At 42.6% G+C, this 18,888-nt stretch overlaps 1 protein-coding gene across 9 annotated transcripts in view; it reads right to left on the reverse strand.

Annotated features, from left to right (window-relative positions):
* LOC131671082 (cyclic nucleotide-gated cation channel alpha-3) overlaps positions 1-18,888 on the reverse strand; it is a 131,316-nt gene that overhangs the window by 51,057 nt on the left and 61,371 nt on the right. For 8 of the 9 annotated variants that reach the window (XM_058947236.1, XM_058947238.1, XM_058947239.1 and 5 more), the window contains 5 exons: positions 18,168-18,206; positions 17,560-17,774; positions 17,031-17,286; positions 16,571-16,825; positions 15,935-16,065 (listed from right to left, as the gene is read on the reverse strand). In XM_058947236.1, coding sequence (XP_058803219.1) covers positions 15,935-16,065; positions 16,571-16,825; positions 17,031-17,286; positions 17,560-17,774; positions 18,168-18,206 — 896 coding nt within the window. The remainder of the gene's footprint in view (positions 1-15,934; positions 16,066-16,570; positions 16,826-17,030; positions 17,287-17,559; positions 17,775-18,167; positions 18,207-18,888) is intronic. The other variant, XM_058947240.1, reaches the window with a different exon arrangement.

Here is an 18,888-nt window from a genome sequence, read left to right on the forward strand (position 1 = left end):
TGCTGCTGTGCACTCAAGGCGATGAATATCCATTAAGCATGGCCTTGCATTGTTACTTTGGCTAATGCCCCTTACTCTTGCCGTCTATTAATTTCCACTGCCAGATATCCTTCTGTCCCTTCTCCAGGTTGTATAGTTTCAAGACGCCGGAACTTTCCGAGTATTTATTATTAAAAGAGGATTAGCTGAATTTAACTGCTCTCTCGCTGGTTGTCTTTCCGCGTGCTAATTTTATTCGCGAGTTTTGTCAAGCTTAATTTCCCAGACGCCTGGCAAGAAATAAGATCTACAGTCGCGGAGGCTGAGATTTAGTTTCGTAATTTACAATTACCTTCTTCTTGCTACTTTTGCATAGATGTATTGTTTCACGAAGTTGAGTAAGGTTTTTTTTTATATTTCTATGTTACGGGATAAAGCACGAGAAGATTGGTAATCGGAATATCGATTTAAATGTTATCGCAAACTCATATTTACCCATCCACGAACATTGGCAAGCTTAATCTCAAACTAACGTTGCAAGCACATGCCAAACTCGCCTTTGAAATACACATTTTACCGAAAGAAAACGGAAACAGGAAAAAAAATCGCGGATTTTGCTGATGAAACTCTAAAGCCCAGGTCGCGCGGAGCTTTGGCCACATAAAAATCTAAAAACGCTCAATAAAAGGGCCGTCGTCGTCGTCGTCAGCCCGCATGCATAAACGACGAAAAACTCGAGTCGTAATAATCTTGAGATGATGCGCGTCTCATGCCAAAAAAGAGAGAAAGAGGGAAAGAGAGGTTGATTGATGGAAATAGAAGAAGAAAAAAGATTTTGCGCAGAGAAAAAGTAATTTCACGATTTTAGCAGTCCAATCTTAGTCTGCGGCATGTCTTTTAGTCGGTAATTTCGAGTGCGAGGTGAATTCACCTCTCTGCCTCTCACTCTCATTGGTAAAAAAGGTGTCCTCGGCAGATTTTATTCGATTTGATTTATTCCTTGAAGCGTTACTTTTTTTATTAGAATTCATCGTTCGAATCGGCTATTTTGACGATTTAATCTCCACGAATTATCGTTTTTCCAGGGAATGGGGGATTGTGTTTGAGTTAGTATCGTCTAGTGGATAAAGTTCATCTAAGCTGCTACTTTCTATATCTAGTGTGTCGATATGAGAAACGAGTTATTCGTTAATAAATTTTAATGATATATTTAGCGTTTTATCGAGTTACTGTGTAGATGTAGACTATTGTTAAATAAACGCATTTACACACGATGTTTTACTAAATAAATAATAATTTTTCACTGGTCAAATATTACCAGATATTGTTACTCAAATTAGTATTAAACGTTCATAATATCGAATTTCGAACAGCAATTTGCAATTCAACTATCGTTAGAAATGTTGAACCGTATAAAACGCGTATTTTTATGCAATCAGAGCTTTCATGAAAAATCATTCAACCGTACATTTTCATGATTTCCTATTCGATACTCACCTCCGTCACAAGATCAAAATATTCTACTCTCATCTTTAAATAAAAACACATGTACACGCACAATTCTCGCTTCAGTTACACTTGCAAAAACCAGAAAATTCGTCGCTTACATAAATAACAAATCCAAGTTATAGCCCCAATAAAAATCAGCTATTAGGATGATTTATGAGGCATTCAACTTTATATTATATGTTTTTTTTATTCATTTTTTCATATACATAGGATCTAAACTGGAGAAAAAAAAGAATTACAATCTATGCATTTGCTATAAAACCGATGATTGAGTACCTGATGTGTATCGGCTATTGAATTGCGTAGATTTTCGTGAATTAGACAAACGGTCGAGCACAATGCATTTTTGTTATCACTTAATTAAAAGTTCTTAGCGTTAAGATGATTGAATATCGTAGTTCTAATTTTCCTTTCGAACAGAATTTTGGTTTTGTATTATTAAAAAAAGCATTTCTTCCCTCTCAATTTATTTATTCGAAGTTTTTATTTTCGCTTGACCGCAGCACTATAAAAATGAAAAATGAAGCTTTGAAGTTAAAAAAAAAATTAATTATCAGTTTGTTCGACGTATACATTTTTTAAGAATAAGCACTGTATATAAATGAACAAATGTATCATTATTTGGCAAGCAATAGTCTACGAGACTATTGTATGCATTCAACTGAAATACAAATAATTTTTTCGAAAGTTATATCGCCACAGATGGAGCTGTAAATTTTGTTTTCTTAAGAAGCTTAAACAAATCTAAAAAAACTCAAGAGTAACAAAATTTACTCAGCTGTACCGTACTATTATGAGCTTTAATTGAACATGGCATTAAGTTGAAGTGGCCAGTAGTTACAACAAAACTTACACTTGCAACGGCTTTGCAAACATGTATGCTTCTATAACCTTAGTAAGCAGTTTACAGTAGCATTTAGATGCAACTTGTGGGTCTACGTATCAACGCCCACACACACGCGGAATGTTGTCTCCCTTGGACGATGTGTTGGGCGGCGGCGGCGGCGGCGGCAGCAGCAGCAGCAACGCTACTCAGAATATTGAAGAGCACTAGCGGCGTGCAATTTCGACGGGAGCCTGTGCTAATTAAGCAAGATCAAAGCACTCACGCCTACGTTATCACGATCATCATCATCATCATCATCATCATCGAACTACATCCCGTATCTGCTTATTCTGGCTTCGATTGGAATAAGAAATACAAGCTCATGGTCTCTCGGTTGATTCCGGAATTCCGCTGGCGTCTGGTTGACAAAGATTACAGAGCAGGTAGCTCAACAAACAGATCGCGAGGAAAAATCAACACCCGTGAGAGGCAGAGAGAAAGAAATCGATCGGATTGAAAGATGGAAAAGTCCAGAGGCTGAAACAAGTTGTAAAGTTGTTATTATCATGTGCGGAGAGATAAGCCCGGAGGAGGAATAAACAGGCGATGAAAATTCAAGCGCGCAAGACATAAATTTCCAAATGTACGAAGATGAACGCGATACAGTATAAAAAGAAAGCGGGAAAGAAGCGAATCTGATATTTCCAGCAGGTAAAGCCTGTCGAGCCGTTTTCTCGAGTAGACGTCCGTCCCTTTGAAGACGAAGCTCCTTGCTTCTTCTCGGCTTTTCGCCGTTGCCGCTGCTGCTCTTCGGAGGCAACCCGATCGCCAGCCTCTTCGCCTTGGCAAGAAATCTTTTCGCCCGCGGCCGAGCTCTCGTTTGGCCAGGCGGCAAGCGGGAACGGGCTGGTTTTGGTCGCGCGCAAGCCGTTTGCAACGAAACAATTAGCGGGCGAAATCAATTGGCTGGAGAAAGGAGTGGCAGAGCGGCTTTATTTTGGTCCGGAGCCGCTATAAACTTGGCTTAGCGCTTGCGCACGCTCGTCCCTCTCGCTTTAGGCCGAGGCGTAAGCAGCGGAAGCGTCGCTCGGTGGACTGCTCAGCGCGTACACCAAGCAACCATAGAGCAGTAAAACTCCAGCTATAGCCTTCAGCGTGAATATCGCTTCGTCGTACTCTGAAAGGAGAGCGAGAGAGCTTTGCTCGATGCTTTTCTTCTTTCGAAGGGCTAATTAAGCGAGAAAGGGGCCGGGACGCCGCGCTAATTAATTACTTGGACTTCTGCAACGCGACGAGGTGCGACTCCCTTGGGCCGCATGCTGACGTCTGTTTGCCAGGCTAGTTTTGTTCAAGCCCGGGCAAGTTTCTCGTTCGCAAGCTGTGGAACACAAGCGTACACAATATCTGTTATATCCGTTTAATAAAGGCGCGGCTTCGAACGTTTCAGCGCTGACAGTTGGCGTGTTGCGCGTCTACGCTTGGACGAAAACGACGGAATGCCGTTAACGCGCGACAAATTAAGTAGTCGCAAACTAATTATCCAAGTAGACGCCAAGTGTGGAAGCATCGAGGCAGGAAAATCACTCACTCGACATGTTTCTCCTGGCAAAGTCCAAGTTGCGTTACCCGGGCTAAGTTAGTCGGGTTCTATATAATAGCCTCGCGCGCGACCAGCGACAGACCTATCTACTTGCTCGAGCAACACTTCTCTCCTATTTATCGATCGATCCCGTACCACGAGCTGTTGCACTTGCTTCCTTCCTTCTGGCCGATTCACTTGCTTGCTGTGGTTGTTGTTGCTTCGTCACGGCCTTACTCGCGCAGCAGCAACCGGATGATCCTCTGTCTCCTATGTATCCATTTTTCCGATTCTAATTAGTACTTATCTTAATGCTATTAACGCCGCATTCATTTACCAGTTCTGACAATTTTTTAGTGCTTTCATCAGCTACACATTTTCGTCGAACCTATAAACGTCCGACGAAGCCTTTTTCTTATTTTTTTTTTTAATTTTACGAATATCGACATTTCTCGGATTTCAAAGTCAAGCTTTCAAACCAAGTCTAAAAGCTTTGCCTGCGAGCATATGCTGACCCCCTCCCTCTACCCCTCCTTCCATCAAAGTTGAAATGTTTCTCTCTCGATATCGAAATAAGCCTCGAGGAAAAAATAGCAAACGAACGAGAAGAAGGAAATAAAAGAAGGCAGCTCGATTTATTCAAGGTTTACTTTGACGGAATATAGCCAAAGAAGCGCGCGCACAAAGCTAACAAGCTACATATTGTTAGGGCTTCTCTCTTCGACGAGCAACAGTAGTAGCATCGGCGTGCGTCATGCAAAATTCATCCAAGATATACATGTATATATATGGTAGGTGTGGACGCGGGAGCATATATTTCAATCGAACAGAAAGCTTTCCTCGTAGTCAACTTTTTTTTCCGCCTTCTTTCGCCACCGCGTAACGCGAGAGAGCGGTTTATCAAAGAAAATAAATTCCCTGCAGAGCGCTCGATACCTGCCTGCCACCACCCCACCTGTACTTGACTTTCTTGTCCGGCTCGCCACGTTTCTCTCTATTTTTCCTTTTACTTCGTTTTTTTTTTTTTTTTTTGGTTTTTAATATGCTGAACGCAACTTACGAAAACTAAACCTGCGACATTTCGCGTAGCGACAGTTTCAATTTTCATATGCAACTGAACGCCGTGCTGTAGTGCTTGAAATATAGCATCACAGCCTGTTACTGGTATGAAATTCATGAAAGTGCAATAAATATAGAAATAAATTCTTGGGATTGAGTGGATATGCTCGACCGTATTCGAATGAAACTTCATTCATTCCATTTGGAGCAGTGATGGACTGTAACATCGTTGAGTAATGACGTTATACTAGTAATTTGATTACTCTTTTGTTCTGAAAATAACGTTGTTAAAAGTAACGTCGTTGTGAGTAACGTCCATTAGATTTAATGTAGTTACTCAACGGTCGAATATCGTGAAAACTACTCCTCGTCTAATCTGGGGATAAATGTCTGGAACGCTGCTGTGGCTACTTTCAACTTTTAGCGAGAATTTTTATTATAACCAAAAATATTTGTATTTCATTTGAATGCTAATGCAGCATTAAACATAGTTTGCTCGCGTAAGAATGAGCACAAATGAAACAAAACGCGAAGACGCAAGGATCAATCGGCGATCGAGTAGCATGCATTGTGCCCCCGAAAAAATCCGACCTGAAGACAGTCAATGTTCGCACCTTTGCCTTTTGCTTGAGCACTGGGATAAGCGTCCTTCTTGTCGCTGTCTCCGGGCTTAGGCATCGTGCAAAGCTTTCGGGCACGCGGCTTTATATCGACAGCCTGGCGAAGCCGTCTGAAAATGAGGAAAAGCAAAAGTTCGTAGACGATATCGATGATCGATTCGATTCTGCAAAGAGCGTTCCTTCTTTTGGGCTCGATGTAATCAAGTATTTCTCAGCGGAATACCGAGGAGAAGCGGCGAAAAGGAATGAGTTGCGCGCAACGGCGTCGTCGTCGTCGTCGTCGTCGTCGACGTCGCGCGACTCGAAATCCCCGGAGTAAGGCGAAAGGCGGAGCGTCTGCTGTGAAACGAAATGAAGCTGCTGTCTCGCTTTAAACTGCGAGCGATTCCCTTCTTTTCGACGCGTCAACGTCGCGCGACCTTTTGATTTTTAAATCTCGAGAGCTGGGGCAGTTGCGAGCTGCGAGCCTCGGTCCTCGGATACTCGACAAGGAAACCAGCTTTGCCAATTGGCGCGATTGATTTATTGAATATTCATACCCCTACTCTCGCGCTCGACGCTTATACTTACGCAGTCGATTAAACTACCGGATTTCGAGTCGTCTACTCAAACTCACTTCGATATTCAAAGCTGGTCGCGCGACCTCTCGTTGCATATGCAATCCGCGAAAAATCACCGATCACACTGGCACACCTATCTGCTTGATTTTCGCGCGCTCGCGTGCTCTGTCCGTCCTCAATCGGAAAAGACGAAGGAAGCTGTTGCCCGCTGCATTCGCGTCCGCGAGCCGTTAATCAAAGCCAAGTCATTAGCGCGCGACCTATCTTTTCTTCCAACGGCCGGTTCTGTTCTTTCGCGCGGCTTCTTTGCTGCCCTGCTCGACGCGATTCCTCGTCAGTCGCTAGTTGCTGGCCGCCGGCTTTCGAAAAATGGATGGTATCCCGAGCTTTATACTCGGCGCTTCGTGCTCGCTCAGTTGGAAGGTCAATGTTGGGGAAAATCGAATGACGAAGCATTGCAAACGGTACAACGACTTCCTATTTTGTTCGATAACATCAAAGATCAATTAGTTTTTCGTTTCATTTGCATCGCCGGATTTATAGTTCGGATTCGCTTGGCTCGAACGAGATATAAACCACAGTTTATCGCTTTTAAAAGTGAAAGAAAACGTATTTTCAAGTCAATATACATTTCGAGGTTAGCTTGACCCCATTAACTTACTGTCAACAATTTCGAGAAAAAATCCAAAGTCGCACAATGAATTTCCAAATGCATCCAATACGCAAAAAATGTTGGCTTGATGAAGTAGGCGAGGAGAGGGTGGTAGTGGTGGCGGTGAGTCGAGACGAGAATTTTAGACGTGTGGCAAAGCTTGAAATTGATATGAATATGGATGCGCACGCTACGCGCAGAAGCCGAATAACAGTCGACGCTCGTTTCTCGGCAGAGAAAATTCAGCGACACGAACTTTTCATTCTTTCCGTCCAAAACAAAAAAAAAAAAAAGAAAAAAAAAATCAAAAAAAAAAAGAAAAAAGGAAATAAATTGTTTCGATGAAATGGAGTTTCCATCGTACGATATTTCAGCATCGCACGGAAAAGGTTGATTAGACATTCATGGGCGGGCGTGCGTGCGCGATGAATTCGCATCGTTGAGAAAGTTTGAGTGGCGCGCGTGGCAAGAGGCTGCACACCGTGTCACCGATGACAGAGAGTCAGTACGCGATCGCCTAAGGTTCGGTTCAGCGCTCTGCGGCCGTGGCTCTCTCCCGCAATTACGCGCCTGTATTAATTGAATCGCCGAGGTTTGATAGGCTACAATTAAGCCTGTCTCGGTTGGCCGAAAACACGACTGTAATCCGTATGTCGCGCCGGCTTTGGGTCGACCATTTTTCGCCTACCATTTGCCTACTTTCAGCTGCTAAAAGTCGGCTGGCCGAGACGGAAATATGGCATTGTAAAAATTGATCGAGATCACTGCGATTTCCGCTGCGTGGCAGCGCTGTAACTCTTACTTTGCGAAATCGCTCGCTCTCGTAAAGTATGTCCGTTATGAATGCGCTGGATGGTCGTAATTGAATTGCATGTAATAACAATCATTCATTGGGATTGCCGAGATAATTTCATCGGACCGTTCCACTTTGCGAATGACAAACTGAATTGACGCATAATTATCCATAATATCGAGCATTGTCTATTAGTAGAAAAAGGAACGGTCGACCGTCAAAATTTCCAGAGACCCTCGGTAATTTCAATGGCGCGTCGTTCTCGCGAATGAAAAAGAAAGAACCGCGGGGGCTGGCTGCATCCGCATCAGATTTACAAGGAGCCCCATGCCTGCATAAATCTCAAGCGAATTCCATTTTCCGCTCCAATGGATAAGCAGTCACGCGCGCGCGACTGACTTTCGGCGGAAAGAAGACTTGCTCTTGAAAATGAAATGGCATGTGCGGCGCGCGACGCGCGGAGGCAGTATTTCGGATAATAGACAACCGAGCGCGAGCGCGCCAAATGATCTGACGCGGGCACGTAAGTGTCCACTGCACTGCGGCTGGCATGCATTATTCAGGCTCGCGCTCGCGAGTCCGAAGCGTTCGCCCGCGCATATGCGCCCGCCTGCTTTGCTGTACATCTCGCCTCCTGTTTTCTCGCTTCGCCTCTTCCTTTTTATCAGCGAATAAATGGCACGTGCGCGGCCTTGAAAGCGCGCATTTTCCAAGCGTCGTTTATCGAAAATTCACGACAGTTCACACAGAGCGTCGTATGGCGGATGCTGCGCGGTCGAATCGACTGGGCCGAGTGGCCGTTCCAGCTCTTTTTTAGCGCTTACATTCAGCGATAACATTCGATATCCGCCAGATCGCGGCTGACTGTTAATCGAGCAATATGCACTATACCGAATGGGTGATTGGACGAGCGTAAGTTTGCCGAAGTCGACGAACTTGGCAACGCGCGGCACAGCTTCGGTGGCGCGCCACTGACTTGGCGACGGTCTAGCTCGTTCGCTTAATTTCATGAAAAGGGCGTCGCGTGGTACACCTTTGACTGTTTGCCGTCTGCTCGGCTTCGAAATAACTTTTGCCTTTATCGGGATCCTTCTGTCGCTCCTCATTTCCAATGGATGATCTGTCACAATCGTCAATATAGCTTTCGCCCCAGCTTCGCCCCACTCGGAGTCGCTATTTCTGGCTGATCGGCTTCCCGAGGTTAATTATATTTCGTACACCATCTTATTTTCAGCTGCATTATCGGCTTTTACTACGGACCTTGATTGTATTTTTCTTGAATGTGTTTGTAGTTTTTGCCTTGAGCGTTGCCATTTCAAGACAACTATTCGAGAGTTAAGGCCAACTTTCTTTTCAATTATCTAAAGTAATCCCGAGGTCGCCTCTCGTGTACAAGTTTATCCTAAAATATTCTCAACTCTCTAAATAGAGATAGGAAGAAGAGAGAGAGAGAGAGAGAGAGAGAGAGAGAGAGAGAGAGAGAGAGAGAGAGAGAGAGAGAGAGCGGAGAAGTAGCAAAAGCATCTAGCACTCCGAAGGCACAGAGAGGGAGATGGGCAGTAGTTTGATAAACTGCACCCTTGAGATTTCCCAAGTGCGCGCTTTGTGCTGCCAAGGATAAATTGCTTACGTCAATTGTACAAAATATTTTGCGGTCCGAATTGCTCTTTATTATTTCAATTGTTTTCCTCGTAAGAATTATCGCACGCGCGGGTTTTTTAATAATAACGGAATGTTGAATTGCTTTCGGAAACTCATCAGACGATTCCCTTGTCCAATAATCTGACAAAGTATTCTTTTTAAACTCGTAAGTAAGATCTCATTACTGAGAATTTCAATTTTGAAAATCAATTAACACTTTCAATTGAACCCAAATTAATGATTATCGTGTGCCCGCTTATATTAAGATTGACTTTGCGATAAAGCTCAGTAATATTGCGTTGGAATTTGCGACGTACAATGTAATTCCCAAAATGAATACTTGCTTCTAACCGGAGACAAAATTTTCCTCTAATCCCTTGTTATAAAAATATACGAATAGAAATTTTTTATTTAATAATGGGTACATGGTATGATATTTCATCAATTATAAAGACTTCAAAAATATTGGAAAACATTTCCGAACATCTGCGAACACAGCAACGCGTCAATTAAAAAAACACAATGTAAATGTCCGTTGCCCCCTCGAACAAAAAAAAACAGAGCACTCAGTCGTAAAGCGCGTAACTCACACACTGGTAAAACGTTTGCTGTGCTGACACTCAAATGCCCCCCACCCCCCCCACTCCCTCCGTAACACGTTACGTCGCGGCAAATGGGCGCGAAATGTCATTCGCGGTGCTCTAGCACTCGGCAGTAGCTGCAAGTCGATACAGCCAGCCAGCAAAATCGACATCATCGGGCGCGCAGCGCGTTTATGCATCGACAACGCGCGACGACGTGAAGCGCGAACCACGCACGCAATTTCCGCAGTTGCTCAGTACGCTATACATATATACGCCGACAGTGAGAGAGCCACTTGACGTCCCTATACCATTCGGATGGCTAGTTAATGCCATCTAGCAAACTGTGCTATATCTGTGGCAGCTTCGTTAGCAAGTTTCATTGATGAGTACTGTCGCTTCCGTTTGACGAGAGAATTCGTTCGAGAGCTCTTTACAATGCCCCACTTGACGTTCTACACACACGTAAAAATGAGTTTCGATTTGTTCTCGACTTTCGTGATATATATGTACTATCGTCTTCTGCACTTTTTCTCCAATATAATATCAATCTGTGAACTACCGAAGTTCATCGCATTTCTTATTCGTTTAAGAACAATGAGACGACAGAGAATCGAATATCGATCAGTGATATTCGATTACGAATATGTTATCGCTTCGGTATCAAGACTCTTTTCAAATAACCATTTGAGCAGAGATATTCCTTTTTCGTCGCAATGCTAAAACACGTCATTCTTTCGATTCTTTCTGTTTGAACAATTAATGTAAACGACTTTGAAATGATATTAGCATTAGTCCTATGTTATATTCACTTGACCGCATTTCCATAAATTTTAAGCTATCGAGCACGTGTAAAAGAAAAAAAAAAGAAAAAATTCTCTCACTCGTAAATTTAGCTCTTGTAGGGATACAAGAGCAGCTGTCGACGCACAAATAGATATAAGAGTGTAAAGCATGCATAACGACCTAGTGATTTATGCGTGCCGTCTAAAATCCGAAGGCGAATGATTTGTCATCCTCGAAAGGCAAGCGAACAACGGAGGGAGAGAGAAAACTCGGCGTGACGATTATCTGTCAAGTGTCGGCCTCATCCACCTTGTTTCTTTTATCTTTCCGCCGCTGACGTCGTCTTCCGCAACGCAAAATGACAAATGCCTAATCCGAGAAACCGATATGTCGGGAAGCTGCTTTGAATATATATACTTCTTTTTCGTGAGATGAATTTTCAGCGCGCTACGAAGCTTCGATATACGCGTATATAGCTTGGATGGAGTTGACTTTTGGCATGTCATGCGATTTAATGAAGCTTTGATTGTCCCCGTAAAAAGCTCAGGTTTCGCATGAACGGCCGAGGGATATAATATGATCCGCTTTGAAGCGATTATTACGAGTGACGCATTCTCTTTCTTGGAATACGTAATCATAAGCTTAATTGACACGGTATATTTGTGATTTATTTTGCAGTGAAAACAATCAAGTCATCGCAGACTATTAAAGCGCAATTCAGGATGTATACCGTAAAACAACGTTATCCCGTTGTGAAAGAATTACTCAGCAAAAGGATTACGGACTTTAGACGATCGAACTGCCAAGGATTTGAAATTAATCTCGGTTTGCTCGATTTACTCGCACTGCACGCTAGCCGTCCTTCCACTCAAGGCATCGCGATAAGTAATTACTGATTAATGGCGGATAAGTAGCAACAGCAGCAGCAAGCTTATCATTCACGAAGCTAGTTATGTTGTCTACCAGTGCACAAGCGGATTCGTTATATGTATGTACATAACAGAAAGACTGAAAGTATAATTTAGCTCTGTTTTTTTTTAGTCACAAACGTATCTCACGCGAGCATACTGGTCTGACTGCAAGTTGATTCTTACTACTTCACAATTACGGTATTTTATTTTCTTCTCGTTTATTTTCTTTTCTTGGTCGTACGAATTGGAATAAACTTTAGTTCGGGAGTATCCTCAGTGTAGCAAGCACGTAGCATGCAGGGAACTACATATAAGCTCTGCAACAAACTGAGACAAGGATAGAATCAGCTCATGCCAATACGCGTTAGCCCTAAAGTTAGGTAGCACGAGAGGAGACGTGCTGCCACTGTAGCGATGTGCAGGCACGCGCACTCGTGTAGTGAGAGAGAGAGAGAGAGAGAGGATGCATCGACGCGTATACTTTCACACTAATGACGGATAATCTAGTCGGCTTAAGCCGCTGACCCCGTGCCAGTGAGCATTTTTCAGCATCCACGGTGATAGATCGGCTTTCCAAGCCGTTGGATATGCGATTGATCGACGACGATCTATACGGGTGACAGCCTAATTTGTCGCGAGCTTTCTTCTTTTTCTCTTCGCACGACTTTGCACGAGAGGCTCGTTGACGCTTCACTCGTGTAAATTTGCTCGATAGTGCCATTATTTTTACACTAGTGGGTTCGCGTTCGATAAGTCGCTGCCCGAACTTTCGGTTATTTGCTTCTAAATCGTAAAATTAAATTAAAATATAGTGTATCGGTGAAATGTAGCAAATGTCTATCCTACGTCGCGCGCGAAAATCTACGCAGGAGTTGCAACATAATTTGATAGCACTTTCGGGCATTTGCCACAATGATATGCTCTTAAATGCAAGTGCGCAACGCGTTCTGGCTTTTAGCTTTCATACGCTACGCCTAATGCACGAAAAATCGTAAGGGGAGAGAAACTTTTACTAGCGCCCCGAAAACTTTACGATTGGCCTAAGCTTCAAGAAAAGTAACATTAGCAGCAACGGTCCGGGGCAAAAATTAAATCTCGACAATGCGCCCGGCGTAACTCAACAAAATTCCAATTAATTCAAACGGCAGAAAAAAAAAGAAGAAAAAAACGAAAAAAAGGGACGAAGAAAACATCATCTATTGCGAGGGGAGAATAACGCGCAGCTGTGCAACGAGAGATTAGAAGAAGCATAAAAAGCCTCTCTCTGTTCATCTCTGCGTCAAGAGTAAAAACTGTCCGAAGCAACGGTACAAGCTCAACGCTGGCTAATTACCAAAGAGAAACGAGGAGCTCGCTTTCGTCCGTGGGCGCATTGTTCTCCTCGACAAAAATCACGCCAACAAAGCACGACGTTTCTCGTTTTGCCAATTGCGATCGAAGCATACGATGGTAGATTAGCCAAATTTTATGAATGTCGTTCGTTTAGACGGACCGTTATCTCGATTCTTTTGTGGCTACGTTCGGGCTAAGTGGATTGCCGCTGCTCTCTCTCTCTCTCTCTCTCTCTCGAGCGCGCGCGCGGGCGCTCGCGCTTTTAATTAAAATCGAATTTACGAACTTTCTGCCCGCGAGAGCGAGAATATTGGATGGGTTTAGCGAAGAAGATCCTTTTGCGCGAGGCAATTTATTGCTTGTGTTATCGGTTAACGAGTAGGCGAGATTGTTTTCAAATGACAAAGACCAAAACAAAAAAAAAAAAATCAGCGACGTTGCGGCGGTTTTTCGGCCTGCGGAGAAATTGAACGCCAAGCGCGCAACGGTAATTAATCGTTCGCCCGCGAGAGTCGTCCCTTAAAGTCAATAAATCTGTGGAATTGAAGCATTTCAATGGGAGTTACAAACTAATCGGAAATTAATTTCGTCAAAGCGAGGCCGCGGCGCTCGACTCCAGCTCGCGCGAAAGTTCATTATTGATTTTGAAATGCTCGCTCGAAAGCGCTATCTCCAGCAAAGTAGGAGTATCTTTAATCGGTCGTGTTCCGCGCTCTTGTATTACGAAGTAGTTTACATTGTGTACTTCGGAAATCAATGCTTCTCTTTACAATCAGAAATTTGCATAATTACAAAGCCGATAGCCCGGCACTGTACACATTGGGCGCGGCCATATTATTTGTAGTTGAGAATATTTCTGACTTTTCGGTATAAACATCTTCTTGAAAGGCTGGTAAGTTGGCTGTGTTCTCTACCTCGAAGCTCAGAAACTCGCAAACAGCACAACCCGACGTACTTTTGGCACTGTCGCGGGAAAAGAGAGAGAGATAGAGAGAGAGAGAGAGAGAGAGAGAGAGAGAGAGAGAGAGTGCCGAGTTTCGGGCAGTAGCGCAGCTATGAATAGGCCGTCGGAATTTGGGAGAAGAGCGAGAGCGGAGATAGGAGCTGTAGGGACAGACGATAATTAGCCCAGACACCTACTTTCGGGCGCTCATCTCGCTGAAGAGGGCGCGAGAAGGAACGAGGGCATCGTCACAGCAGTCGTGCTTTCCCGTCGATCGCTCTCATTTTTATGGTAATCGACATCGTTAGCCTTATCTCTGGAGTGCGCGCGAGCAAGGCAGCGTTCACCGTGGGAGCAGGATCCAGCGAGTTAATTGAAAACGAAATTATTTATCGCAGTCGAGCTGGCCCCGCTGCTGGCCACCTTTTCCAGATTACTTTCTGCATTTTTTAATGTCAAACACGGCGACGGAGGGCTGAAAAAGAAGCTACTTGGTTTAATGAATGGTAACGATATTACATCGAGGCGACGGTTTTCGTGATCTTTGCGCTCCTCCTGGAATCTAAATAACGCTCGGTTTCTTTGACTTTTAATGCTGTTTTAAGAGCGATGAATAATGTAAAGCGTTTCTTTTTCCCAAGAATTGCTGGCAATTACCGAAGGCTGGATTGCATTGCGTGGTGCGTTCAGAGACTCGACTGCCGGTCTTTTAAAAGATTTATACAACTATTAGATTTTCGCCGATATTGTAACACGATTTCACGATGACTCTTGTATCTTTTACTACTACTAACGTTATTTATTTACTACTACTATTCTTGTTTTTCTCTTATCTATATAATCATTCAAATAATTTTGTAATCTCTTATCTATTGGTGGTATGCTAATGTTCCATCATAACTTTAGTCAATAGCAATGGCCTCAGTATTATATTACTATTAGTAATATATATTTAAATTAAATTTTCTCTTGTTTCCTCGTTGAAAATTCTCGTGAACATTCTTCAAATTTAATATTCTTATAATTAGTTGCCCTTTCCTGTAAAGCTCTATAACTTTACAAATGTAAAAAAATTAAAATGTGATTTCCTCCATTTTATTCTTGAAATTTTACTCTTTTCCAATTACGTTTGGAATTTGGATACATTTGGATGGTGTCAATTTATTCCAGCATCATTTGAAACGATGTATTCTTATTTTCTTAAAACTGATTTCATAACAGCATATTTTCATTTTTGCAGATTATTACCTATACTAATTATTAATAAATTAAACTTATTGCTACCACGTAAATTTCACACTCTTAGATATATAATAAAGATATTTGAATTCATGCAAAAATGAAAATTTTCGCGCTCTTTCTTAATACCAACCATTCGTATCGCTGGATGTCGGCGACTCATTTTTTGAAGATAGGAACATCAAAGAGCTTCGATCACGCTATCGTCTCGTAATTTCGAAGGAGGAAGTAATTTTTTCTCTGAAACGTGATTCACACGTTCAGAGAAATAGAGAGAAACTTATCAAGTGTATAAAAACTGTTCGGCTCATGGTTCAATCGGTAGATCTCATTATCAAATCCATAGAATGTCTAAACTTCATTTCAAATTTTTCGCACGTTACATCAGAAGCAAACAAATTCTAGAATAATAATTATGTCACGAAAATGCTAATCGATTATAAGCGCACAGCCATCGTTCATAAAGTCAACTTTATGTTGATACTAATTAACTGACACGAACGCACATGCAGCTGAACATTATCGACGTTGTTAAAATTCTGGGGAAAATTGTTTTTGCACACGTACGAGCGCGCTCGGAAATTGTGTAACAGCTGGCTTTGATTGATGATATAAACTTTAAAAGAGAGGGGGAGAGAGAGAGAAATAGAGTAGATGATGTATTTGGCTTGGTTGAATTCGTATTTTTCGCATCGCTAATTCGCTAATAAAATGATGACTATGTCATGTCATTTAGCGATCGATGGCACTTAGACAAAGTATACAGGTAAATATACGTATAATAAAAGGCATTAAGAGAGAGGAAAAGTCTTTTCGCAGACGGACAACGGGGCGAGCGAGGGAACGAGGGAGGAAAAGAGAGAGAGAGAGAGAGAGAGAGTTGTGAGTCTCATGTGGGCAGTAAATTATAAGTGATGAACTTACCTTGGAACTCCTTGCGGGACGCGCTGACGGAAGTGACGATATTGGCCACGTGACCCAGCACCGTCGCGAACAGTAGTAAACCGAATAGCAGCTGTCCTATCACGAACAGGTACTCGCCTTTACTTCTCGGCCTGCAAGTTTATACGATGATTTGGTTTTATTATTTTGTTTTTCCGCAAGAAAGTTGTCTCGACGCTTTGAGGGAGAGCACCTGATTAAGAATGCGACTTTCGAGAAGAAACGCACGCGCAAGAAGCTCTCGCAACCGATTCGAACGAGCAAAAGCTCTTGATCGTTCTTTTGGAGATAAATAGATCGGGATAAGGAAGTTAGCGCTAGCATTTGGCCTACGTTATAAGGATTCGTCGCTCGAGGGCGACTTATTTGCAGCGCACGAGCTTTCCATTGCGACTAAAGAGGATTGTCTTAGAAGATAACAAATATCCCTCCGTCTGCGACTCTGCCTCTTCCGTAACAAAAGAACTCCTGCGGGCTATAAACTCTCCGGGAGCCGTGGCTCGTCTCTCTTTAACGAGATAACTATTTTTACGAGAGCGAGGGCCAAGATGGCCTTTGGCTTTTCGTTAAGCGGGCCTTTTCTGTTTTCGAGCAAGCGCATATGTCCGAGAGCGATACCTTGGCAAATCGCCGATAGTCGTGAGGGCGAGTGTACACCAGTAGTAACTCTGCAGGTACTGCTTGACCACGTCGGCCGTCTCGGAGTCGCTGAACACCCAGTTCTTGCTCCCGAAACCGTTGTTCTTATAAATAATGTGATAGAGGCACCCGTTCCAGTGAAAGATCACCAGTAAGTAATGTATCAGGGACGTCGAGCGGAATAAATTCGGATAGTTCGTGTGTCGCTCCGTTCGGTCCATGAACGCCCAAAATCTGCAACCACAAACAGAACGCCATTTGAAATGCGTCAAACGTTTCCCCATTCCACGAGTATCGGAACTATGTAACGCGAGCTTTTATAAAAGATTGCACGTGTCGACAAGTTAAGGATTTGTCGTAATTGAAAAAGTTGCGGGGACGGCGAAAAGTTTTCGCTCGGCCTTTTTTGCCAGCACGAATTCCTTTGACGTTGGCTTACCGGTAAATTTTAACGAGTCTAAAACTCCGCAGAATACTGTTAAATCCTATAGATAAATATAAACAGTCAAGGGGCAGCAGGCACAGGCAGTCTATGTAAAAGGTGGTGCTGTTCATGTAGTGGGTGCGCAGCTTCGTCGCGTCGGTTTGCAGCACGCCGTCCTCAAGGTAACCCGTACGAAAGTGGAACACTATATCTATCAGATACAAGAAGTCCGACAAGTAGTCCAGGCAAAACCATACCATCAGCGTCTCACCTGGAACAACAGATAACAAATACATTTGTCGTCTTTTATTTTATTAAATGTACGGGGTAGCAATAGTCTTTTCAATACTTTTTTACGTATTCGAAAGCAAAGAGTTGTTGGTTTCTTAATGGAAAGGCGCAGAAAATAATTTTATGAGCTTGAAATTGCAGAATTTTTCTTTGGTATACAGATGAATCGAAATAATGCATGGTTAGAATTTACGATGTAAAATCGACTTAAGAATATGCGTAATTTAAATTGAGAATGAATGAATGAACGTACCGTTGATCTCCTGAAAAGCGAACCTGTAGATGATTACCCAAAAATTGTAGAGAAAGGCTAACGAGACAACCATCGACCAGTAGTAACATAGTCGGCCAGCCGGATCGAAGACGAACGACCAGTTGGGCGCACCGGTCTTGTAACCCACTTGACCCGACTGACCAGGATAACCGCGACTGCCTCGTTGCGCTTGCTGCTGCGCCGCCGTGTAACGCCTGTGCAAATTGCGCACTCTTTGAGCACTCTATGCTCCTTTAATGTGTATGATGCTTGATACATCTATGACTTGAAACTGTCTGGAATAATTTGCAAGACTCGATGGATGGTGGTCGTTTTCGTACAAAGGATTCGAGTCATCTCACACATTTTAATTCCTGACTCGATATTACGATTTAGTTTTCCACCATTCGCTTGAAAAAGGCTATTGTAATAAAAAATCTTCCGAGAACAATCAGTGCACGGAGAATACTCGTTACTCAAACCGAGAACCGATCGACCGCTAAAGAATTATTGGATTTTGCTGCAGTGTTGAAGCTTAAAATGCTAATTAGTTGAATGAACAATCAAGCGCAACATCGAGTGAACTGTATTATTGGTAGATTACTTACAAAAGTTTCATAGAGGAAAATCGCCGGTATTGGAGCTCTCTAAAGAAGAAAGAGTATAAAAGTTACCTTCAAATAAGGTCGTTCACGGATAATTAATCTCACACCAATTTTAATGAAACTTTGATACTTGGAACAAAGCTTTGGAAGTTTGCCAATTTACAGACTGTATACAGCTGATAGAGAAGTTAGATACGATTATACGGTCACAACAAGCAACATTAATATAATCACATTTCACCACGTTATTTCTTCAATACATTTTACCAATGTGCATCCCTATAACAGTGCATTGACAAGCTTTTGTAAAACGTTCAATGGCTTCCTATAACTGCAACATTTCCTCTATTTTCACTGCTATTGAATTATGAAAGCTTTCGCTTTTAAGCTGGAATTATTTTATTTCGTAACATATTTCCACGTAAAAGATCGTTTAAGTATAGAAAATTTATGAAACGTGCACATTTGGCTATATGTAAGCATACAGCTTACATTTAGGTATATGGATAATTTATCGATTATTCTTGCTCAGTTCTAATTAACGAAAACCATTTTTATGTAATACTGTTCATATTCGTGCTCTAAATAATGCAGCAATAACCCAACAACAATGCCATAAAGTCAGCTTCAACGTCATATTGTAAAAGCAACATTCAATAATCATTCGCTTAATGCTATTGTTAGTAATAATTCCAACTAAAATTCTGTGAAGTTCAAGCAGCGA

Source organism: Phymastichus coffea, unplaced genomic scaffold (genome assembly GCF_024137745.1).
Source record: "Phymastichus coffea isolate CEN01 unplaced genomic scaffold, Cenicafe_Pcof_1.1 PCOF00119, whole genome shotgun sequence".
In the NCBI taxonomy this organism is placed as follows: Eukaryota; Metazoa; Arthropoda; class Insecta; order Hymenoptera; family Eulophidae; genus Phymastichus; species Phymastichus coffea.